The following is a 24,553-nucleotide window of genomic DNA, read 5'->3' on the forward strand; positions in this document are numbered from 1 at the left end:
GTGACCAGATATAGCCCAAAATGTGAAAACAGGAAAATACCGCCGTGTAATCCATTTATTTCAACAAAGTAACTGTAATCCAATTACCTCTCACTGAAACAGTAACTGTAACTGAATACAGTTACTCATAATTTGTACTCTGATTACATAACTCTGGTACATGTAATCTGTTCCTCCCCAACACTGTCTGTTGTTATAATATATGATGTCATAATGAGTGGACATGTGTAGCGTGTTAGTCTGATGTCAGTGTTGTGTTGTGTGCAGCTGATGCCTGCCGTGCTGCGAGCGCTCAAAGGCCGAGCTGCTCGTGTGTGTCTCACTCAGGAGTTAAACCAACACGTCCTTCAGAACAGAGCTGTTCTAGACGACCAGCAGTTTGATTACATCGTCCGCATGATGAACTGCACTCTACAGGTGAGCGCTGGGGTCACGATACTAACATCACAAACTCCAGGAATAACTTGGTCCTTGATACTTGATACTGATTCTGATACCGATACCACAATGATAATATAAAACCACTTTCTTTAGACAATAAAAGGTGATATTCAGTATTCAGTGGTAGAACTTTCTTTTTTATTCCCATGTGTCCTTATATCTGTGTAATCCCTCAGTGGTCCAGGTCTAAACCAGGTCTAAACCAGGTCTAAACCAGGTCTAAACCAGGTCTAAACCAGGTCTAAACCAGGTCTAAACCAGGACTAAACCAGGTCTAAACCAAGACTAAACCAGGTCTAAACCAGGACTAAACCAGGTCTAAACCAGGACTAAACCAGGACTAAACCAGGACTAAACCAGATCTAAACCAGGTCTAAACCAGGTGTAAACCAGGTCTAAACCAGATCTAAACCAGGTCTAAACCAGGTCTAAACCAGGTCTAAATCAGATCTAAACCAGGTCTAAACCAGGTCTAAACCAGGTCTAAACCAGGACTAAACCAGATCTAAACCAGGACTAAACCAGATCTAAACCAGGTGTAAACCAGGTGTAAACCAGGTCTATACCAGGTCTAAACCAGGTCTAAATCAGATCTAAACCAGGACTAAACCAGGTCTAAACCAAGACTAAACCAGATCTAAACCAGGACTAAACCAGGTCTAAACCAGGACTAAACCAGATCTAAACCAGGACTAAACCAGATCTAAACCAGGTGTAAACCAGGTGTAAACCAGGTCTAAACCAAGTCTAAACCAAGTCTAAACCAGGTCTAAACCAGGTCTAAATCAGATCTAAACCAGGACTAAACCAGGTCTAAACCAGGACTAAACCAGGTCTAAACCAGGTCTAAACCAGGACTAAACCAGGTCTAAACCAGGTCTAAACCAGGTCTAAACCAGGTCTAAACCAGATCTAAATCATGTCTACACCAGGTCTAAACCAGGTCAAACAACAAATGTAGTTTTAATGTTTCCCTAAATGTTTCCCTTCTCTCCAGAAAAACTTGTAAATGAAAATCCACTGCTCCCTTTGGTGAAATTCATCCACGAAGAAGCAGCAGAGTCTTTCTAACAAGGACACATTATATTTCTGTACTTTAAGTCTGAATCTTTGTCGCACCTAACAAGAAATACAGTGTTTTACTTTAATGTGACCAAAGCAAATAATCAAATCTAACGGCGCGACATTTGTTTTATTGTTGAAATGTCTAAATGTTTCTCTCTTTCTCCAGGACTGCTCTCACATGGACGAACACGGCATCGCTGCTGCTCTGCTCCCTCTGGTCACGGCCTTCTGCAGAGTACGTTCACTTCACTGGTTTCATATCAGCCTGACTCGGTCCCATATCAATTTGACTTAGTTCCAGACTAAATATATATCTGTGTGTGTTTGTTTTTCCTTTTACAGAAGCTGGGCGCAGGGATCACACAGTTCGCCTACAGCTGCGTCCAGGAGCACACGGTCTGGACCAACATGCAGTTCTGGGAGGCCATGTTCTACAGCGACGTTCAGAACCACATCCGGGCTCTGTACCTGGAGAGCGAAGAGGAGCAGGGCAACCACGTGAGAATAAATGTGTTTACCGTAATTTCCGGACTATCGAGCGCACCTGAATATAAGCCGCAGGTGTCCACGTCTTCAAGAACGTTTTCAAGTTTGGTCCGTCTGCTTTTATCGCCTCTGAACGTTTTTGTCGTCTTTTTGCGTTGAGTCAGATCGTCGCTGCCGTCGCCAAAATCTCACTGACGTCGAGCTCACGTGCAGCAGCTCTGTTTCCTTCTTCCACAGTCAAGTCTTTTGAACCATATCGCTTTTGTTTCTGGTTCTGATATTGTCATATTTTAGTTTTTGGTTCTTCCTGTGGATCAATCCTGCCCATCGCCTTCACCTTTCACTGTTTTTCAATTCTGTTTGGAAGAAAAACAGTTTGAACGGAGGTTTGAGTCACACACATCTGATTCCCTTTTGCATTTATGGAGTTCGCAAACTTCCGAAGCCCATTTCTCGTGTCGTTTTCCGCTGTTAGGATCCAACAACCACACAATTACGAATATTGTTATATTTCCCAAAACTGAAATATAACAATATCAGAACCAGAAACAAAAGTGATATGGTTCAAAAGACTTGAAAAGATCGACTTTGACAATAGACACATCCCACTGGGAAAACAAACATGGTGGTTTGATGCTCACTTTTTCAGAGTATTCTTCCCAGTATGCACTGTGCGATGGCGAAGTCCAAAATTCGGGATGCATGTGTATTGCCTTTAACTTAAAGGTTGTATAGAGGAATTTTTTAAGGGAAGAGAAATACAGCGACAGTCCTTGTGCGCATTCAGAATTACTGTTGAAGTTTCCTGTCTAGAAGTAATTCTAGACCAGCCATCGCTGGACGAGATCTCCAAGAATCACCTCAGTTTGGCTTTGCTCCTTTTCTCCTTCTCTTCTTCTTTCAGCGACCTCAAAAACAGACTTTCTTTTGCGGCGAACCGGTCGTGGATTCTCGTCCGCCGTCACGACAAACTTTGTGCGAAATGCGAGGAAGCGACAGTTAGAAAAAGCCTCTAAGAACCGCTGCGTAAACCACGTAATCCCCGCGCTGCGACGAGTCAGTTATACTAGGGAGTTTGATTGACAACCTAACAGCCGATAGAAAATGAGGGAGCCTCGTTTTCTATTGGCTGATGTTTATCTGGCCTCACTATGTCCACAGTTGATAGATTTTCGTTCTTTTTTTTTGGTCATCATAATTACAAAGCTGCTGCGTCTCTGTAATGGTATTTTAATCTTTCACTGACAGTTTGAAACAAAAAAAAATCCTCCATACAACCTTTAAAAGCTTCATCATCTGCATTTCTTCGTGTGTTTTCCATGAGGAGGGTGTGTGTATGAAGCACAAAATAACTGGCGCGTCACCTCGTCTTTCCCCCACGCTCTCCTGCAGAAAGAGTCTCTGTTCTGTCTGTATCATGTCAGTGTCTTGGAGGATTCCAGCAGATTTCAGACTCTCAGGGGGCGGGGACAGGTGTGTGGATCAGGTGTGAGTGGATGTGCGGCTACTGAAGTTTGAGACATTTCTTCTCGTCATTTATACACTCACCTGCATTTAACACACACGGGTCATTAAGACGAATCACACTAATAGCATCAGAACTTATTTCATCACACAGCGATAAACTGTTTTAGTGCGGACGACATCGCGAGCTAACACTGCCACTTCATGCGAACCACACAGACAGCGGAGCTTTCTGCACTCAGGCTGCGCACATCCACTATTAATATGCACTAATAATCCGTCCATATATTCACCGCATCGTTTTATAAGACACAGGGTTAAAAGTGTGAGAAAAAAATAGCAGTTTATTGTCCAGAAATTACGCTAATTATCCCAAAAGTAGTAGTTTATCTGGTCATTTTGCAGCACTACAAACAAAACCTAGACTACAACCCCGTGGATCATGACCAAAAGGGTTTAGGTGAAGTCAAAAGTTCTTATAATGCCTCAGCCCATTAAACAATGACAGAATTCCAAGTTGTTTTTTGTAGTAGTGAGAATAAATCTGTTATATAGTACCTAAACATTACTCAAAGTGGTGAGGGTCTGATTTTTTTGAGCCGAAATCCATGTCTGATATTTAGTTTAATGCCTCCACTAAAGCTAAACCAAAGGTTGGAGGATCGATTCCCGCTCTGAAGAGTTCTGTCGTTCTCTAGGCAACACACTTTGACACCTCCCTCGTCTAGTGTGAAGGTGGTGCCTGAGTGTTGCTGGTGGTCAGAGGAGCCGATGGCAGCCCCTCGCTTCAGTTAGTCTGCCCCCGAATGAACGAATAATGACTATAGTGTCGCACTTTGAGCACAGACTGTATATCCACCTGTAAATAGACACAGATACACTCTCGCCGGCGTGTCCCAAACAGGAAGAGAACATGGCCGCGCTTCTGGCTCCATCGACTCACAAACACAACTTAACACATCAAAATGACAAAAAGACAATTCTCCCCAATTACTGTGTGACATTTTTGCGGTAAATCTGTGAATCCATCCAACTCACTCTGCGCCAAATCAGCCCGAGTTTGTGTTTTGGAGTCCTGATTTGATTGGAGGTTCCATTGCACTTTCTCGAGGTGGAGGTCGGTTTTCCCCGAGTCCCGAGCGCAGTAGAATGCAGCGTTAGATGCGGGTTACAAATCTGTATCCTAATAATTTCCCTTTTGGATCAATAGAGTTTGTCTGAGTCTATCCCGTGTTTCCCTCGTGTGTGTCTGCGTCAGGAGCAGGAGGGCGAGGACGGCAGGCGGGAGCTGAGCGCGCTGGAGCTGGCGTCGGAGCAGAACCGTCTGTGGCCGACTCTGAGTAAAGAGCTTCAGACTGAGCGCGTGCAGAAGGAGGAGAGCACCGTGTTCAGTCAGGCCATCCACTACGCCAACCGCATGAGCTACCTCCTCCTGCCCCTGGACACCAGCAAGAACCGACTACTGCGGAGCTCCGGCCTCGGCGACGTGGAGAGCGTCAGCAACAGCTACGTCACAAACAGGTACAGACTCATGCTGTCAGATACGTCAATAACAAACACTTTCTTCACTAAACTGATACTAGAAAACGAAATGTCTTCTCTGACGGTAAATCTGTCCTGCTCAGTATCGCGGGCAGCATGGCGGAGAGCTACGACACGGAGAGCGGCTTTGAGGACGCAGAGAGCTCAGACGTGGCCAACTCTGTGGTCAGGTTCATCAACAGATTTGTGGACAAAGTCTGCAACGAGAGCGGAGTCACCAACGAGCACCTGAAGGCCCTGCACGCCATGATCCCAGGTTCTAACGGCTAGTTTACATTATTCTGTTTATTTTAGTTTAAAATCTTAACATTTGTGTTTGTGTCTCCTCAGACATTGTTCAGATGCACATAGAGACTCTGGACGCCGTGCACAGGGAGAGCAAGCGCCTGCCCCCCATCCAAAAGGTAAACAAGTCTGTCTTCTACCTCCCCGCAGAGCCAAGACTCCTGCGTGTCGTCCAGTTTCGCCCCAGACCTGACCCCAGACCTGACCCCAGACCTGACCCCAGAGCTGGTTTTACCCCCCGTATGGCCCCGTGGCTCAGACACCTGATAGACTCTGCCAGTTCAAACCCTGCCAGCTCGGGCCCTACCAGTTCAGATCCTACCAGCTCAGATCCTGGCAGCTCAGATCCTGGCAGCTCAGACCTTGGAGGTATGTGGGGCCCGAGCTCCAGAGCACGGTCCAGTTTGAGGTGGAGCCTGTGGTGCCTTCAGGCTGAAGGGTGCAGTGAGCGCACAGGGCCCTGAGGCTCAGTCTGTATTATATAATTATATATAATTGTTCTATTTCATCCCTCCTGACCACCAGAGGCGGAGCAGAACTATTACCTTCAGACTCTCTGGTGGTCAGCCAGGATTCATAGAACTGTGGTTACACTGGTAACTTCTGATTTATATAAGTAAAAGGATTTGGGAGGTTTTGTTCTGTACTTGGTGCAGATTCCCCTTTATCTTGAGGTTATTGATTATTATTTAATTAAATTGGCTGAAAAAGGAGGAAAACGGGAGCTAGTGCTTCTGCACTGCGGAGTGAAGCAGTTTGGCCTAAAGTAAAAACCAAGAGTCACCCTGAAGACAGAGTGAGACTGGTGAAGGTGAAGAGCTTTGAAAACATGGAGGATGTGGTGTAGTGGGACAGAACACAGCCCTGGACACTCTGAGCTGAGCTGAGCTTGTTCCTCGTTCAAAACACTTCCTCTCCACTTCCTGTTAGAGTCTACTTCCTGTCGGTCTACTTCCTGTCCTGGTGTCCTGTGTGTTTGAGTGCCGTGTGCAGCTGTTTCAGTGAAGTGTGCAGCTCATTTGTGTTTGGCTGAAATGTTACGTAATATCCTGAAATAACTCACAGGTAGTCATTCATTTTGTGTCAGGTGCTTATCCTTCAGGAAGTCAAACACTTCAGGAAGTGATGTCAAAAGAGAATAAAAGAGGATAAACAGGGAAGAGTAAAGAACACACCACTTTGTCACTTGGTGCTCTGATAGAACGTGTTCATGTGACCACAGCACATTCTAGAGTTTAAACTCAGCTGGAGGATGAATAAACAGAAAGTGATGTCATTCTTCAGCCCCAAAGATGTGAGGGAGTTTTAAAGAGGACTTTAAATCTTAACAATAATATGACGAGTTTGTGGAGCTGATCCCAACAAATAACGAGAAGGAGAAACATTTGTGGATCAGAAGTTTGGAGATTTCTTTCTTTAACAGTGAATCTCCCGTGGAGTTTTAGCAGCGCCTTCCCTCATAAACCAAATTCTAGAATGTAAATGCAACTTATGAATCCAATGTTCACGTGTCGATCCCCGGTTCATCGTCGTTTGTTGCTCCCGGTCAGTGCGTCCGTGTGTCGTTAAAAAATAATAAATCTACACTGTGGTCAGGGAGGAAACGCCGCTTTGGGCTGAGTTCTGATTGGCTGTGCACCCGCTTCCCCTGCATTTACTAACGAAGAGTTTGAGAGAAAAGGAGAATTTAAAGATTTTATGTCACTCAAAACTGACTCCTGTGAGCTTTAAGTCATGTTCTAATGTTGTCCCCTCCTCAAAAACAGAACTGGACTCGTGTTTTGTTTCATTCACACACGTTTGAGTAATTCTGTATTATTAGTCAAAGCTCAGAATGCTCTGTTCCACCTTGTGATGTCATGTAGTTGTATTTTTTCAAGTGAGCAGCTCCTTTTACTTTTAGTTCAGTGGAAACTTGTAACTCCAGGGCTGAAATGATTCAAAAGATTCTACTGACGCAAACACAGTTCACACTTTCACACTTCAAGAAGTTGCCGACACGTTATACGCTGGCTTCTTCACTTTTTATTCCGCCTTTAGACGAGTGTTTTTGGGAGGAAATCTGTGTGCATGCGGTGTATGTATGTGATGTAAGCACGTACACAACCTGAGCACATGTGACCAGAGTTTTGTGTCTTGGGCAGTGTAGACTGAAACATTACAGCGGAGTGTATTCAACTTTTACACTCTGGAAGATGGTTTCAGATTTTTGTGGTTTTAATTTTAATTCCCAAAAACGCTTTCACCGTCTAAACGAAAGGCACTTCCGATAAAATATTTTGACGTTTTTATTGTAGTGTTTTGATGTGTAAACAGATCCTTTGTTAAACCACTTCTTGTGCGAAGTTAATATGAAACACCCATTTAAATCTAGTCTGATTCATCAGCCGGTTTTACTTCGTTTCACAGCATTAGGATTCGTTCACTCGACAGTAGGCAGGTACTTTTTTTATTTAACCAATCGCTGCTGTTTGGTCATGACGTATGTAATGCGTCGCTAATGGGGATAACTAGAATATTAAGCTTTTCCTAAATCCTGTAGGAAGAAGGACAATAACGTCTTTCCCCTTGATCAAATTCACCAAACATTCTCTTTGTTCCGGCTTTATATCCTCGATCTCGGGAATCGTTGTCAACACTGAATGTCTGACTCTTGGCTGATTGTCTGGTGCCTGAACTTGCACTTCCAGGGTTCTTGTGTATTCTGAATCCTGATCTAGTCGCTGGAGAGAAATTGCACCAACCTGACTAATTTAAATCATCGAAACAGTGAAAATATTAAATGTGTCGCATAAACAGGTTTCCTTTCACTAAACAAGCAACAAAACTGTAGCTGTAACAAAATAATTTAGTAAAATAAACCAAAAAAATACTCTTGACGATATATCGATATAGCAGCCCGTGATATCGATACTGTATCGTCACATTAAACGATACGATACATCGATATTTCAACACACCCCTATTGACATGACATCACAAGGTGGAACAGTGTGTTTTTGTCTGAGAGAAGGACTCAGTTTAAATCTGCAAGGTTTGTGTGTTAAACATTTGTGAATGAAACAAAACACAACTCCATTAGAACATAGATCAGAAAATAGAGCAGTGTAAGGCCTTTAAATGCCGACTCCCTCCTCACATGATCTGAAAATCCGGTGTCCCAGTGTGGCCAAGATAATAAAGTTTAAATAATTGTATTACAGATTGAGCTGATTTGATTTTGTGCTGTTAAAAAGTCTCTTACAGTCAAATCAGTCCAGTGTTAGTCAACAGTTTTTCAGTCACTCTTCACTTTTAGTTGAAAATCAAACTCCTGAACAGGACCCTGAACGCTCCGACTGATCACAGGAAAATGAAAATGTGCTCTTTAAATCCAGTTTGTATTTTGTCTTGAGTTTCAGACCGTCTAAAAACTCGGGCTGTCAGGCTGTGTTTGTTAATGTAACATACATACAGTCTCCCACTGACATCACTTGTGCTTTGCTTTTTATTTGCTGTTTTTTTAAAGATGTGCTGTGTAACTTTTTGGTCGAGGGTCCATCACCTGTTTGTTTCTGGTCCATGCACCATTGGAAAACAGTTTATTATTTCATTTTTTTCTTTTTTCTGTCAAACAAAGAAACAGATTTCGACCTCTCTTTCCAATATTTAATTTAAAGTTTATTTCAAATAACACCAATCAGAAAACAGTCTCAGTGTCTATTTCAGGGCCTGTTTACACGAGAATGTTTGCGGGTAAAAACGACAAAATATTTTATGGGGAAGTGCCGTTTGTTTAGACCAGGGGTGTCCAAACTTTTTTCATCAAGGGCCACATATCTAAACACAAATGAAGCAGAGGACTGATTGAGGGCCATAATATACAATCAGTACAGTGAATAATTGAAATATGTGCATGTTTAACACGTTAGAATGAGCTTTATTATCTTTATTCATGCTAAAATCCTTAAAACCACACACTAAATATTAAATATTGGCTTTATCAAGGTAGATATTCAAAAACTTGCAGTTAAAAGTTATTTTTTAATTGACGCAAGGTAATTTGGGCCAATTCACCTGGAAGCCTGAGGGCCAAGAAAAATTTGTCTGAGGGCCGCATTTGGCCCACGGGACATAGTTTGGACATGTCTGGTTTAGACGGTGATGGCGTTTTTGGGGCTTAAAAACAAAAAAATCTGAAACCACCTCCAGAGTGTAAAAGTTGAACACACTCCGCCGTAGTGTTTCCATCTACACTGCCCAAGACGCAAAACTCTGGTCAGATCTGCTCAGGTCACGTACGCGTTTATGTCACATGAAACCTGGCATCACACACAATCAAACTCCACACACTTTTGCGTCACCGTATTCACGCAGATTTCCTCCTGAAAACACTCGTCTAAACGCAGAATAAAAAGTGAAGACGTGAAGCCACTTTTGCGTCTTCTGTTCAGACCCTCATCAGATAAACGTCGGCTGAATTTTGATATTTTATTCTCTCTGGTTTATTTGCCCCGGAAGTTCTGCTGCTAGAAGGACTTACCTGAAAAATCGTTGCAGTTTTGTGGACAAATATGTCTTTTATAGCGATTTGTTTACTTTCGTGTCTCAGAAAGTCACTGTTGAACTCCATGACGAGAAACAGGAAGCAGCGATAAACTCTCCTTTGTTCAGTTGAGACTAAATTCACACACGACGCCGAGCAGCAGAACTTCATATAAACCAGAGAGAACAAAATATCAACACGCACCAAGACTGTTTTTTAAAATAAACTTTAAATTAAATATTGTAAATAAAGGTCGAAATCTGTTTTTTTGTTTGACGCTAAAACAGAAAAATTAAATAACAAACTGTTTTCCCATTTTATTGTTTTTCGTTTTTAATTGAAATTCAAAAAAACAAATGGCGCACGGACCGTTTCTATGGAGACGTCATCGCTCTGCCTGGAATGTTCCACAGTGTGACATTAAACAGCTCTACGTTACATTTATTCAGTTACAGGTGATTTTAAAGCTCAAAAACACCTAGAAAAACAAACGTTCTGACTGTGAGTGGGGATCGCCTCGCCACAGATCTGACCTGTAATAGAGCTCTGCAATCCCACGGGACCTGACGCAAACCAGGACTAAAACCAGGACTAAAACCAGGACTAAAACAAGGACTAAAAACAGGACTAAAACAGGACTAAAAACAGGACTAAAACTAGGACTAAAACCAGGACTAAAACAGGACTTAAACCAGGTCTAAACCAGGACTAAAACCAGGACTAAAACCAGGACTAAAACAGGACTAAAACCAGGTCTAAACCAGGACTAAAAACAGGACTAAAAACAGGACTAAAAACAGGACTAAAACAGAACTAAAACAGGACTAAACCAGGACTAAAACCATGACTAAAACAGGACTAAAATAGGACTAAAACAGGATTTAGACAAGACTAAAACCAGGACTGAAACCTCGACTAAACCAGGACTAAAACAGGACTAAAAACAGGACTAAAACAGGATTTAGACAGGACCTAACCATGCCGCCGGACCGCCCACCGCGCCTCCTCCCATACGCAGCCCAGTTCCTTTCGCGTCTCCGTGTTTGACAGAGTTTAAGAAAGCAAACGTTCCCGTCCTGCGGGCGGGAGCGGGACAAAATATCGCATATGCAGGCGACTGGAGCGGGACTGAAATTTAGAATTCTTTGCGGGAGTGGGACTGCACAGTGGAAAATTCTGCCCTGCGCAGACCTCGAACCTGTAACTTGGTCTGGTTTAGTCTCCCTGAAGATCGAAAGGTTTAATGCCACACTGTGAAACATTCCAGACAAAGCAATAACATTTCCATGGAGAAAAGCGTTTGCCGGACGATCCACCCTCCACCAGAAATGTTCCACAGTGCAGCTTTAACTCATTTATTCAACAGTCGTTTGTGATGATTTGGATGTTTCAGGTTTTTTGTTTTTCGTTTGGTGTTTTAGCCGAAGTTGCTGCGTCCGACGCTGCTGCCCGGGGAGGAGCTGGTGATGGAGGGCATGAGGGTGCATCTGGTGCCCGACGGGCGAGAGGAGGCCACGGGGACGATGGGAGGACCTCCCCTGCTGCCGGCAGAGGGCGCAATCTTCCTCACCACGTACAGGCTGATCTTCAGAGGAACACCTACTGATCCTCTGGGTACGACACACCAGAGCTGGACCAGGACTGGGCCAGGACTGGACCAGGGAGAAAACCAGTACTGGACCAGAACTGGATCAGGGCTGGACCAGGACTGAACCAGGACTGGACCAGGACGAAAACCAGGGTGAAAACAGGGCTAAAACCAGGACTGGATCAGGGCTAAAACCAGGACTAAAACCAGGACTGGACCAGGGATAAAACAATAACTGAACCAGGACTGGACCAGGGCGAAAACCAAGATTGGACCATGGATAAATCCAGGACTGGATCAGGACTGGATCAGGGATAAACCAGGACTGAACCAGGGCGAAAACCAGGACTGGACCAGGGCTGGACCAGGGATAAAACCAGGACTGAACCAGGACTGAACCAGGACTGGACCAGGGCGAAAACCAAGATTGGACCATGGATAAAACCAGGACTGGACCAGGACTGAACCAAGACTAGACTAGGGTGAAAACCAGGAATGGACCAGGGCGAAAACGAGGGCTGGACCAGGGTTAAAACCAGGACTGGACCGGGGATAAAACAGGACTGAACTTGAACTGGACCAAGACTGAACCAGGGCTAAAACTAGGGCTGGACCAGAGCGAAAACCAGGACTGGACCAGGGATAAAACCAGGACTGAATCAGAACTGGACCAGGACTTGTTTTATATCTTATTCTTTGTTCTTGTATACAGTGGGGTGGTGGTGATGTTTAGTCCTGGTTTAGTCCTGGTTTAGTCCTGGTTTAGTCCTGGTTTAATCTGACTCTGTGTGTTTGTGCAGTGGGGGAGCAGGTGGTGACTCGTTCTTTCCCCGTCGCGTCGCTCACTAAAGAGAAGAGGATCTCTGTGTCTTTGCCCATGGACCAGTTTGTGCAGGAGGGACTGCAGCTGCGCTCCTGCACGTTTCAGGTAAACAAAATGTTAGATGTTTAGATGTTTTTGAGGGGAAATTCACACCTTTTCTGAATGCAATTAGAGGAAGGATTTTTATTTTTAAGGCTTCAACAAAATCAAATTTATGTTTGGAATATTTTAAAAACATAATTCACAATCAGTTCAATCTCAGCGCAGCCGCGGGGTCTTAAAAGTCTTAAAAAGGTCTTCATTTTCATGTTCCTAAATTAAGGCCTTAAAAAGTCTTAAATTATATTGTCCAAGTCTTATACTTTTCACAAAGATCTTAAATTTCATTTGCCTATTTTTTTGTAAATTCAATCAGGCTGCAGTGTGACGTTAAACGGGGGGAGGAAAAAAAACAACATGAAATCTCATAACATGAATGAACGTTTAATTTGGAGTTTGTGCAAGCAATACTTTATTTATCCTGTTAGAATGTTATAAATGATTTTTGACCATTTTACAAGTAATGCATACGACTATAAATGAGTTCTAAATGAGATTTTAGAATAAAAGTATTTTTTATTATTTAAAGCAGTGAGTAATGGTCATTATTAGAACTGGATCTGGTGTTTTTCACCCACATCATGGGTGTGATGTTGGTCTTAATTTTCATTTAAGTGGTCTTAAAACGGTCTTAAAAATGTCCTAAATTTGGAGTAGTCAAACTTACCCTGATTCATTCACTTCGTAGAAACCATCTGACCTTGCAGGATTAGAACTCATTCACTCGACAGTAGGCGAGTACTTTTTTTTTAACTTAAGATGTCGCTGCTATTTGACGTATGTAATGCTCCGCTAACAGGTTTAACTGGTATATTAAGCTTTGCCCAAATCCTGTAGGAAGAAGGACAATAACGTCTTTCCCCTTGATAAAATTCACCAAACATTCTCTTTGTTCCGGCTTTAAATCCTCGATCTCAGGAATCGTTGACAACACAGAATGTCTGGCTCTTCGCTGATTGGTTGTTCCCGAACTCACACTTTCGGGGTTTTTGTGAACCGTCTAGTGTTTTCTGATTCCTGATCTAGTCTCTGGAGAGAAATGAAATTGAGCAGAGGCACTAGGTGGCACCAGCCTGACTAAGTTAAACCTGGGGATACCCTGAAACTAGAAAAACTAATCGCCATGGAGATTAGCAAATTATTGGAGCATAAAAAGAAATGGAATTGGCACAAGTATTAGTGATATAGTATTTGTTATTGTTTATTTCTTGTATTCTTTATTTTAATAGAGTTTGAGCCATTTGTTGAGTTGCTTATGCCTTTTTAGTTTTTAATTTGTATTTTTTTATTATATTTTTTGTTATTATTATTATCATTATTTTTACTACTACTACTAATTCTATTTTTATGTATTAAGTATGAGTGTGTTCTGATGTGATGTGTGGGTGTTTGGTTCAGTGCGAAGTCTAACCTCCTTGGGTTTGTCAATAATAAATAAATTAACGGAAAAAAAAACATTATATCTGAGTTATATCTTGATAAAAGTTACACAGTCTATCTTTAAATCTACACAATACTGGGTTATCCTATGTGACCTGAACCAGCTGGCCTTGACCTTGAACTGTTTTCGCTCACCCTCTCTTCTCCTCTTCCTCTCTTCTCTCTCTCTTCCTCTCTTCTCCTCTTCCTCTCTCCTCTCTTCTCCTCTTCCTCTCTTCTCCTCTTCCTCTCTTCTCCTCTCTCTCTCTTCTCTCTCTTCTCTCTCTCCTCTCTCTTCTCTCTTCCTCTCCTCTCTTCTCTCTTCTCCTCTTCTCTCTCTCCTCTCCTCTCTCCTCTCCTCTTCCTCTCTCTCTCCTCTTCCTCTCCTCTCCTCTTCCTCTCTTCTCCTCTTCTCTCTCCTCTTCCTCTCTTCTCCTCTTCCTCTCTTCTCCTCTTCCTCTCTTCTCCTCTTCATCTCTTGTAGCTGCTGAAGATCGCGTTCGATGAGGAGGTGGCCTCGGACTTGGCTGAAGTGTTCAGGAAGCACATGCACAAGCTGCGTTACCCTCCTCACGTCCAGGGCACCTTCGCCTTCACCGTGGGTCAGAGCGGGAAGCTGGTGGTGGAGCACAAAGCCAAGGACAAGAACCAGTCCCTCAAGTAAGACTCACAAAAACAAAAGGAAAAAAAGGAAAACAGGAACCAAAACTCATCTGTTTAGAACCACTTTTAACGTCTAACCTGCTTTTTATGACAGATTTATTATATTTAGTCTCTTTACCTTGTTGTTGTCCTCCAAAGTAATTCAAAGTGATTTACAGACAGTGTTGGGAAGTTTACTTTTAAAATGTAATCCCCTACAGATTACAGATTACATACACCAAAATGTAGTTTGTAACATAATCCATTAAATTACTTAAAGAGTAATGTAATCTGAATTTGGATTACTTGATATTGTCATGTTTTTAGAACTACAGAATTAACAAACATCCTGAAAATTCATGTTTGTTTTCTTCAAATTAGACCTGGTTTAGTCCTGGTTTAGTCCTGGTTTAGACCTGGTTTAGTCCTGGTTTACCTGGGTTTAGTCCTGGGTTTAGTCCTGGTTTAGTCCTGTTTTAGTCTTAGTCCTGGTTTAGACCTGGTTTAGTCCTGGTTTAGACCTGGTTTAGTCCTGGTTTAGTCCTGTTTAGTCCTGTTTAGTCCTGTTTAGTCCTGGTTTTAGTTCTGGTTTAGTCCTGATTTTAGTCCTGGTTTAGTCCTGGTTTAGTCCTGGTTTAGACCTGGTTTTACTCCTGGTTTAGTCCTGGTTTTAGACCTGGTTTTACTCCTGGTTTAGTACTGGTTTTAGTACTGGTTTTAGTCCTGGTTTTAGTCCTGGTTTTAGTCCTGGTTTTAGTTCTGGTTTAGACCTGGTTTAGACCTGGTTTTAGTCCTGGTTTAGTCCTGGTTTTAGTCCTGGTTTAGACCTGGTTTTAGTCCTGGTTTTAGTCCTGGTTTTAGTCCTGGTTTAGTCCTGGTTTAGTCCTGGTTTAGACCTGGTTTAGACCAGGTTTAGTCCTGGTTTTAGTCCTGGTTTAGCCCAAAATGTGAAAACAGGAAAATACTTCTGTGTAATCCATTTATTTCAACAAAGTAACTGTAATCCAATTACCACTCACTGAAACAGTAACTGTAACTGAATACAATTACTCATAATTTGTACTCTGATTACTTAACTCCGGTACATGTAATCTGTTACTCCCCAACACTGTTTACAGAATAAGAAACACATTAAAAACACAATACAATCAAATCAAAACATAAACAATTGTCATAAAATTAAAAAGAGAGAGATTAAATTAAATTAAAGGCACATTTCGGCCTCATACATGTGAAACATCTGATTCAGGTCCTTTAATAGTCTAGTTCTAGTTATATTTTGAGAGTATTTTTGTGCTCTCCCGCCCACAGACGCCCGCAGACGCTCACACTCTTTCACACTCTTTCACACTCTTTCTTCTGTTTAATGGAGGAATGTGGTTTTGCATTATTCATCAGTGGAAACAGTGAGCGGGCTTCTGTTCTGTGTTAATCTGTCGCTCGCGGCAACACAAAACATGAGTGCATTATTCACGGTCACTCAAAAAGCACCAGCCCGCGCTCTGGTCAAATGTAACGCAAAATGAGGTTAAAATGGTTCAAATGATCTATAAGTGGGTTAAAATGGGTTAAAATGAGGTTCAAATAGGTTAAAATTTGGTTAAAATTAGGTTTAAATGGGTTAAAATTAGGTTTAAAATGATGTTCAAATATGTTTAAATAAGGTTCCAGTGGGTTAAAATTGGTTAAAGTTAGGTTCAATTGAGGTTTAAACGGGTTCAAATTAGGTTAAAATTGGTTAAAATTAAGTTAAAATGGGTTAAAATGATGTTCAAATGGGTTAAAATTAGGTTCAAATGGGTTCAAATTAGGTTCAAATGGGGTTCAAATGGATTAAAATTAAGTTAAAATTGGTTAAAATTAGGTTAAAACTAGGTTAAAATTGGTTAAAATTAGATTAAAATGGGGTTCAAATGGTTTAAAATTAGATTAAAATGAGGTTCAAATGGGTTAAAATTAGGTTCAAATGATGTTCAAATTGGTTAAAATGAGGTTCAAACGGGTTCAGATTAGGTTAAAATTGATTAAAATGAGGTTCAAATGGGTTTAAATTATGTCCAAATGGGTTAAAATTAGGTTAAAATTTAGTTTAAATTGGTTCAAATTATGTTGAAATGGGTTAAAATTTGTTAAAATTAGGTTCAAATGGGTTCAAATTAGGTTAAAATTGCTCAAAATTCGGTTCAGATGGGTTAAAATGTGGTTAAAGTTAGGTTAAAACTAGGTTAAAATTGTTTAAAATTAGGTAAAAATTTGTTTAAATGAGGTACAAATTGTTTAAAATTACGTTAAAATTAGTTAAAATTAGGTTAAAATTAGTTAAAATGATGTTCAGATTCGTTAAAATTAGGTTAAAATTGGTTCAAATGAGGTCAAAATTGTTTAAACTTAGGTTACAATTGGTCAAAATTAGGCTAAAATAGTTTAAAATAAAACATTCATATTTATTTGCCACTGCTTCTTCATCGTCTTAAATCTTGTTGACGCACCAGTGCAGCTTTTTCATTTCCCGTAGCGACGTTTATACTAAAAAATCTGTTCATTCTCAGTTGGTATTTTGCAGTGACGTAACGTTGGGGGGGGTTATACATGTTTGTCTATGTAGTGGCATGTTCAGCAGTTACCATGGAGACAGAGCGCACGCATTCACCGTCACGGTCAAAAGTTTTAAGATTCTCTGACAACGCAAGAAAAAATACAAAAAGGATTCAAGCCGTTATTTTTTGTTCATGTAAAATCCGTTAAAGACATTTTCTGTAATATTTTTGACGTGTGTTTGCAGAACTTTGTCCAAAAACCTGGTGAAAAGTGCCAAGCGGACGATCGGGCGACAGTACGTGACCAGGAAGAAGTACGCCCCTCCCACCTGGGAAAACCGCGGCAGCTTCCAGTCCGAGCTCGACGAGGACGAGATCTCAGGTAACGGGGGCGGCCAGCAGGGGGCGCAGGAACACAACACCAAATCTCTGACATTGACGTTAGAAAACAGACGAGCAAGAAATGTAATAAAAGGAGAAATTTAGTGTGGGACAGTTTGGGTTTTTCTCCAAGAGTTCTGATGGACGTGATCAACGGGTGGATGAAGTCACACAGACCTGTAGTGGCAAAAACTGTTGTTGTGTCCTTAAGCAAGACACTTCACCCACATTGCCCATAGTGTGAGAGTTGTGTGTGTGTTGGTGGCAGTTTGAGGGGCAGATTGGTCTGTCACGATATGGTGGGGAGGCTCACGATTAGAGATGTAACAGAATCTAAATCTCTCGGTTCGATATTTTCACGATTTACATCTCACCGTACGATATTTATTGCGATATTTTGTGGCTAATATGTTTCTTTTTCCTCTTAAAATGCCTTGACAAGACTTAATCCGAAGAACTAAGACTAAAAAGTGTTAGAACTGTTATTTCTGCTTGTCGTCTGCACTGAAATGGAGCAAAGGATCATGGTCTATGTAGTTTCCTTTGTTTTGTTTTTTTACCTATTGCTGCATCATAACTCTTCATTTAATCATAGACTTGTAATTCGATATATTGTGTGTGAACTTTGACGATACGATATCACGATATTTCAGTTATTGTTACATCCCTAGAAACTATGAACCGAAATTTTTTGTGTTCTTAATAAAGATTGAATTGAAATTGAATTGAAATGTTCTATTTAAATCCACTGCATTATTATTATTAATGACGATATCGCAGATTTGTAAATGCTGTAGGATTAGGACAGACATGTCAAACTCAGGCCCGGGGGACAAATTTGGCCGGTGAAATAATTATATTTGACCCACAAGATAATTTCAAACATGTATTAGAGCTGCCCACCGGCTACAGATAGAGTATACAGACATGATTTATTTAAAATGTGGTTATTTTCTGTTCTGCTTGTTCTGGATTCAAAGTTTTGGCAAATTATTAAATATTTATTTTAATAAGAAAAGGTTTAACATTACATATCTCGAAAGAAGAGAAAGATGATAGATGATGTTGAAATCTTTCAAGAAATATTTAGTTTGGCCCACGACTTTGTCACAGTTTTTAAATTTTGGCCTCTGTGAATTTGAATTTGACTCTCCTGGATTAGGGTGACAAGATTTTCAAAATAAAAAATTGGGACACCCCTGGTTTGTGGTGGTCGGTAATGATAAAATAGTGAAATGAGTGCGTAATTAAGGAAAATTGTTCTGCACTCGGCACTAATGAGTCAGTACAGTCACATTTTTTTTGTGTTTTGGTCATTTTTAAGCAGCTTTTCTTTATTTTACTTTAACGAATGACAATTTTTGCCTCTCTTTACTGTTGGCAGGGATCAAATTGGTCAAAAATAGGAACATTTGGGACATTTCTTGTATAAAACTGGGACAAATCACTGGTTTTGGATAAATCTGCTGCGACAGGGGACACAGGCTCACAACTGGGACTGTCCCGGGTCAAAACAGTTGCGTTAGTGATGTTTTAATCCCTCTCTCTGTGTCTCTCTTTAGTCTCCGAGGAGGTGGAGCCGACCGCCATGACCCTCTCCTCCACCATCCGCTCCTCGGACAGACAGACCATGAGCAACGCCGTGGAGCGGGCCTGCTGCAGAGACTACCAGAGGCTCGGACTGGGCACGCTCAGCAACAGCCTCACGCGCTCCAAAAACGAACCCTTCAGGATCAGCACGGTCAACCGCATGTACACCGTCTGCAGGAGGTCAGGCTCCGCGGCTGCACACAGAACACAGACACACACACAGATAAAACTTGTGTACGACGTGATAAACGGTCACATGGTCTGCAGTGATGCGTCGCTCTGTCAGACTCTTGTGGTGACGAAGGAGCTCCAAGTCTAAAGTCCAAATGCAAAACTCTCCACCCTGGTCCTGGTTTTGATTGATTAATTTATTTCGGTCCGACATTATTCCACAGACCGTCATATTTAACACACACAGACTGAAAAGGTGTCGGCTGAATCTTGAGCTCATTCTGCCTTTACCCTTTATTCCTTTGCCATAACATCGTCTTGAAACCAGTTCATCTTCATAAATACAGCGAGAGGAAACAAACAAATCAGTAACAGAACAACAAAGAACTACAGCACAAACTAAAGCCCCGTCCACACTAGTTCGTATTCGAGTTGTTTTCGTTGTGGGTGCAGTGTTCGTTCACATTAATCTGATTGAAAAAGGCTCCAGAGACGGAACGATCTGGTGCCTCCAGCTCCCACGAATTCATCCGAGTACAGATCTGATCCGGCACCGTGTGGACGCCTGAAAACACTGATACTCTGATGTAGGTCTGTGCGCCGCCAAGTAATTCACCGACAAAACACTAAGAGGCTAGACAATATGCAGTGTTGGGAAGTTTACTTTTAAAATGTAATCCCCTACAGATTACAGATTACATACACCAAAATGTAGTTTGTAACGTAATCCATTAAATTACTTAAAGTGAGTAACGTAATCTGAATACTTTGGATTACTTGGTATTGTCATGCTTTTTAAAACTACATGAATGTAACTACCACATCCTGAAAATTCTTGTTTGTTCAGTCTTTACTTAACCATGTTATAAATATTATTGATACAGAAATGTTTTCTATATGAGATCACAATTATGTCCACCTACTGTTGGGTGTCATGTTGTATTTGTTTAGTTCTAGTTTAGTCCTGGTTTAGTCCTGGTTTTAGTCCTGGTTTTAATTCTGGTTTTAGTCCTGGTTTAGTCCTGGTTTAGTCTTGGTTTAGTCCTGGTTTAGTCCTGGTTTTAGTCCTGGTTTAGTCCTGGTTTTAGACCTGGTTTAGACCTGGTTTAGCCCAAAATGTGAAAACAGGAAAATACCGCTGTGTAATCCATTTATTTCAACAAAGTAACTGTAATCCAATTACCACTCACTGAAACAGTAACTGTAACTGAATACAGTTACTCATAATTTGTACTCTGATTATGTAACTCCGGTACATGTAATCTGTTACTCCCCAACACTGAGTATATGTCCATTCATATAAACATGTGTCTGTGCGTACGACCTGCAGAGTGGAAGTTTGCTGTGTGCAGTTTTAGTTTTCCAGCCCTTTAACAGATTTACAAAATGTCATAAAATTTGTTCTGATTTTCTTTTTGATAAACGTGGTCGTACCGCTGAGTTCATATTGGCCATTTCAGATTTTAAACATATTCTGTAATGATTTTGACAAGAGATTGTGGTTTACTTTGAACATGATTTTCAAAGTATAAAGGTCGACTAAATCGTAAAATTTTCAGAGTTTGAAGGTTTATAAACAGGGTAGCTGCGGCATCTTAAAGGTCTTAAAAAGGTCTTAAATTTCAGGTTCCTAAATTAAGGCCTTAAAAAGTCTTGAGTCTTATTTTTTTCACTAAGGTCTTCAATTTCATTAGTCTATTTTTTTGTTTACTCAGCCGGGCTGCAGTGTGATGTTAAACGGAGGAAGGAAAAACACAACGTGAATCACCTAAGACCAATGAAAAAACAGTCGGTGCCTATTTAAATTTTGATATTTTCTTCTCTTTGGCTAATTTTCTCTGGAAGTTTTGCTGTTAGAAGAACTTACCTGAAAAATCTTTGAAGTTTTGTGGACAAACATGTCCTTTTCATTTATAGCGACACATTGACTTTCACATCTTAGAAAGTCACTGTTGAACTCCATGACAAGAAATAAATAAAGCAACGAAGTGATAAACTTTGTTCAGTTGATGCTGAATTCACACACGGCTCTGAGCAGCAGAACGTCCGGAGCAAATAAACCAGAGAAAATAAAATATCAAAATTAAAACAGGCACTGAGAGTTTTTTTGATTGGTGTTATTTGAAATAAACTTTAAATTAAATATTGGAAAAAGAAGTCGAAATCTGTTTTGTTGTTTGACACTAAAACTGAAAAATTAAATAATAAACTCTTTTCCCAATTTATTGTATTTTGTTCTTAATTGGAATTCAAAAGAACAAATGCACGGACCGTAAATGAGAAAAGAAGAAGAAAGAAAGAAAGAAAAGAAGTCTATTTTGCGTAACACGTCCCTTTAACTTCATTGCATCTGTATGAACCATTACATTTGTATCGCCGCAGTTCTTTTCGTTCGTTCTCATGAGTATCTTGACCGCGTGTGTCCTCAGTTACCCCGGGCTGCTGATCGTGCCTCAGTCCATCCCGGACCAGAGCCTCCAGAGGATCTCCAGATGTTACAGACAGTCCCGTTTCCCCGTGGTCTGCTGGAGGAACACTCGCACTAAAGCCGTGTTACTGCGCTCCGCCGGGCTCCACGCCAAAGGGGTCGTGGGCTTCTTCAAGTCGCCCAACGCTCCAGCCGCAGGTAACGGCAGCTCACACTCACACACGAGGAATTCAAATGAAACCAAAATAAAGATGTACAGGAGGGACGACAATTCTATTTGGGTCAGAAGGTCTTTCCAGAGTAGAAAATATTCCAAGCTCCTGCTCAAATTAAATGAGAATTGTCAGTTATGGTCACCTCCTGTTTACGTTTTCGCTGTTTCTGTAGTAAATGTGAAAGTTCTTCTCACATGTGACGGTCTCTGTGTGTGTGTGTGTGTGTGTGTGTGTGTACAGTCCCGTCTCAGGCCGACTCCACCAGTCTGGAGCAGGAGAAGTACCTCCAGGCCATCATCAGCTCCATGCCCTCGTACAGCGAGAACAACGGGAGAAATACGCTGAGCGGGTTCACCTCTGCACAAATGAACTCCTCAGGTACAAGAAAACGTCTGAGCCTCTCCTCTTCATCCTCTGATCCTTTCTTCTGAATCCTCTGACCCTCCCTTTTGTTCCTCTGCTCCTCTGACTCTCTCCTCTGCTTCATTTGATCTTCTCCTCTGTTCCTCTGTTCCATCTGACCTTCTCCTCTTCATCTTCTGACCTTCTCCTCTTCATCCTCTGACCCTCTCCTCTGCTTCATCTGATCCTCTCCTCTGTACCTCTGCTCCATCTGACCCACTCCTCTTCATCCTCTGAGCCTCTCCTCTGCTCCTCTTCATCCTCTGACCTTCTCCTCTACATCCTTTGTTCCTCTGCTCCATCTGATCCTCTCCTTTTCATCCTCTGACTCTCTCTTCTGAATATTTTGCTCCATCTGACCCTCTCCTCGGACTCCTCTTCATCCTTTGACCCTCTCCTCTACATCCTCTGCTCCATCCGGTCTTCTCCTGTGCTCCTCTGCTCATCTGCCCCTCTCCTCTTCATCCTCTGACCCTCTCCTCTGAATCCTCTGCTCCTCTGACCATCTCTTTTGTTCCTCTGCTCCTCTGACCCGCTCCTCTTCATCCTCTGACCCTCTCCTCTGCTCAATCTGACGCTCTCGTCTTCATCCTCTGTTCCTCTGACCCTCTCCTCTGCTCCTCTCCTCAATCTGACCCTCTCCTCTGCATCACCTGATCCTCTCCTCTGTTCTTCTGTTCCATCTGGCCTTCATCCTTTGACTCTCACCTCTGCTCCTCTTCATCCTCTGTCCCTCTCCTCTTCATCCTCTGCTCCTTCTGACCCTCCTTTGACCCTTACACTCTCTGTCGCTCCTCTTCTCTGTAGATTCTCTCTCTCGTCTCTCGGCTCCAGCTCAGATCTTTGTATAAACTCGTATTCCTGTTGCAGATTTGTCGGACAGATTACGGCCGGCGAAGCTCGGAGCTTTGTTCAAACAGGTGGCGGGAGGTAAAGAGGACGCCCCCGGAACCTTCAGTCGAGGAGGTGAGGGTCCATGGTCATGTGATTGGGGTCATGTGATCGGGGTCATGTGATGCAGCATGAGTGACCAGAGCATTGTGAAGTTACAGCATTTCACCACCAGGGCTACACGAGCGCTTGGAATGATTTTTATTTTATTTTTAGTTTGTAATTGAAATATATTTATTGTGGTACGGGTGGGTGATCTGTCAATAAAACATTTGCACATTTAAAGATGCACTATGTAACTTTTCTGGTGTGGAGTCTGTGGAGCTGTCGTTGCTTTACCTGTAACATTTCACAACATTTATTCAATTTTAAACCTTTTATTGCTAAAATTCTTTAAAAGCCCGGAGTGGACTGGCCTCTCCACAGATCTGACCCGACCTGCTTGTCTCCATGTAAAAAAAAAAAAAAAGAAAGTTAAATACAACACTGTGAAACTGTGACTTATTCCTGGTAAAGCAAAATCTTCTCCTTTAAAGGGACACACTTTTCTATTTCTGGATTTATGTTCTAATGTTGTTTCTTCATCACAAACAGACCTGGAGTTGTGTTTTGATTCATTCACACATGTGAAAAGAGAAATTAAATTTGTCAACTGGACAAATGTTTTTTTTAGGTTGAAGACGTTTCTCAGCTCATCCAAGCTGCTTCTTCAGTTCTGGTCAGACGCTGGTGGACACTTCCTTATATCTGTCCAAAGGGAGGAGCTAACTACACTGAAACTACTCTGAAACTAACACACACTTGTTTACAGTTTCTGTTTGTTAGCAAGTACCGTATTTTCCGGACTATTGAGCGCACCTGAATATAAGCCGCAGGTGTCATTTATGCACTCACCTGATTTAAAGCATACGGGTCATTAAGACGTATCCCCGCCACTAATGTTCATTTAACATCAGAACTTATTTTATCACACAGAGATAAACTGTTTTAGTGCTGATAACAACACGAGCAAACGCTGCACCTTCATGTTAACTCTAGATCCATGTGTAACTGCACAGACAGCGGCGTTTTCTTCACTCAGGCTGCGTGTATCCACTGTGTTTCCAAACCATAGACCGTTTATATGAATGGACAATGTGCCAAACAAATAATCCGTCCATATATTCGCTGCATCTTTGTTTAAGCCACAGGGTTCAAAGTGTGAGAACAAAGTAGTGGCTTATAGTCTGGAAATTACAGTAGGTCTGTTAGTTTCAGGGTTGTTAAGGAAGTGTCCACCAGCGTCTGACCAGAACTGAAGAAGCAGCTTGGATGAACTGAGAAACGTTTTTGATCTAAATAAACATTTGCCCGGGGAAGTGCTCCACTGTGTTTTTAAACTCCACACACCTTCACTAGAATCACTCCACTGAACAAAAGGAGCAGTTAAAAAACTACCACCTCATGACGTCACAAGGTGGAACGGAGCATTTTGAGCTTTGGAGATGTGGACAGACCAATAATTAGAACAGGATATCAATAAGAAGTTGCTGATATGACACATACCTCAATACATACGA

The 24,553-nt window shown here is 41.7% G+C and overlaps 1 protein-coding gene across 1 annotated transcript in view; it reads left to right on the top strand.

Moving 5' to 3' along the window:
• sbf1 (SET binding factor 1) overlaps positions 1-24,553 on the top strand; it is a 131,243-nt gene that overhangs the window by 85,756 nt on the left and 20,934 nt on the right. The window contains exons 17-30 of the mRNA XM_055160034.1: positions 268-417; positions 1,673-1,741; positions 1,849-2,004; positions 4,715-4,977; positions 5,082-5,254; positions 5,329-5,402; positions 11,230-11,422; positions 12,197-12,324; positions 14,222-14,397; positions 17,162-17,298; positions 18,860-19,067; positions 21,488-21,684; positions 21,942-22,079; positions 22,974-23,069. Of these exons, the coding sequence (XP_055016009.1) occupies positions 268-417; positions 1,673-1,741; positions 1,849-2,004; positions 4,715-4,977; positions 5,082-5,254; positions 5,329-5,402; positions 11,230-11,422; positions 12,197-12,324; positions 14,222-14,397; positions 17,162-17,298; positions 18,860-19,067; positions 21,488-21,684; positions 21,942-22,079; positions 22,974-23,069 (2,158 nt within the window). The remainder of the gene's footprint in view (positions 1-267; positions 418-1,672; positions 1,742-1,848; positions 2,005-4,714; positions 4,978-5,081; positions 5,255-5,328; positions 5,403-11,229; positions 11,423-12,196; positions 12,325-14,221; positions 14,398-17,161; positions 17,299-18,859; positions 19,068-21,487; positions 21,685-21,941; positions 22,080-22,973; positions 23,070-24,553) is intronic.

The sequence above is a fragment of the Boleophthalmus pectinirostris genome, unplaced genomic scaffold (genome assembly GCF_026225935.1).
Source record: "Boleophthalmus pectinirostris isolate CB_2022bp ecotype Guang Dong unplaced genomic scaffold, ASM2622593v1 HiC_scaffold_2826, whole genome shotgun sequence".
Taxonomy (NCBI): domain Eukaryota; kingdom Metazoa; phylum Chordata; class Actinopteri; order Gobiiformes; family Gobiidae; genus Boleophthalmus; species Boleophthalmus pectinirostris.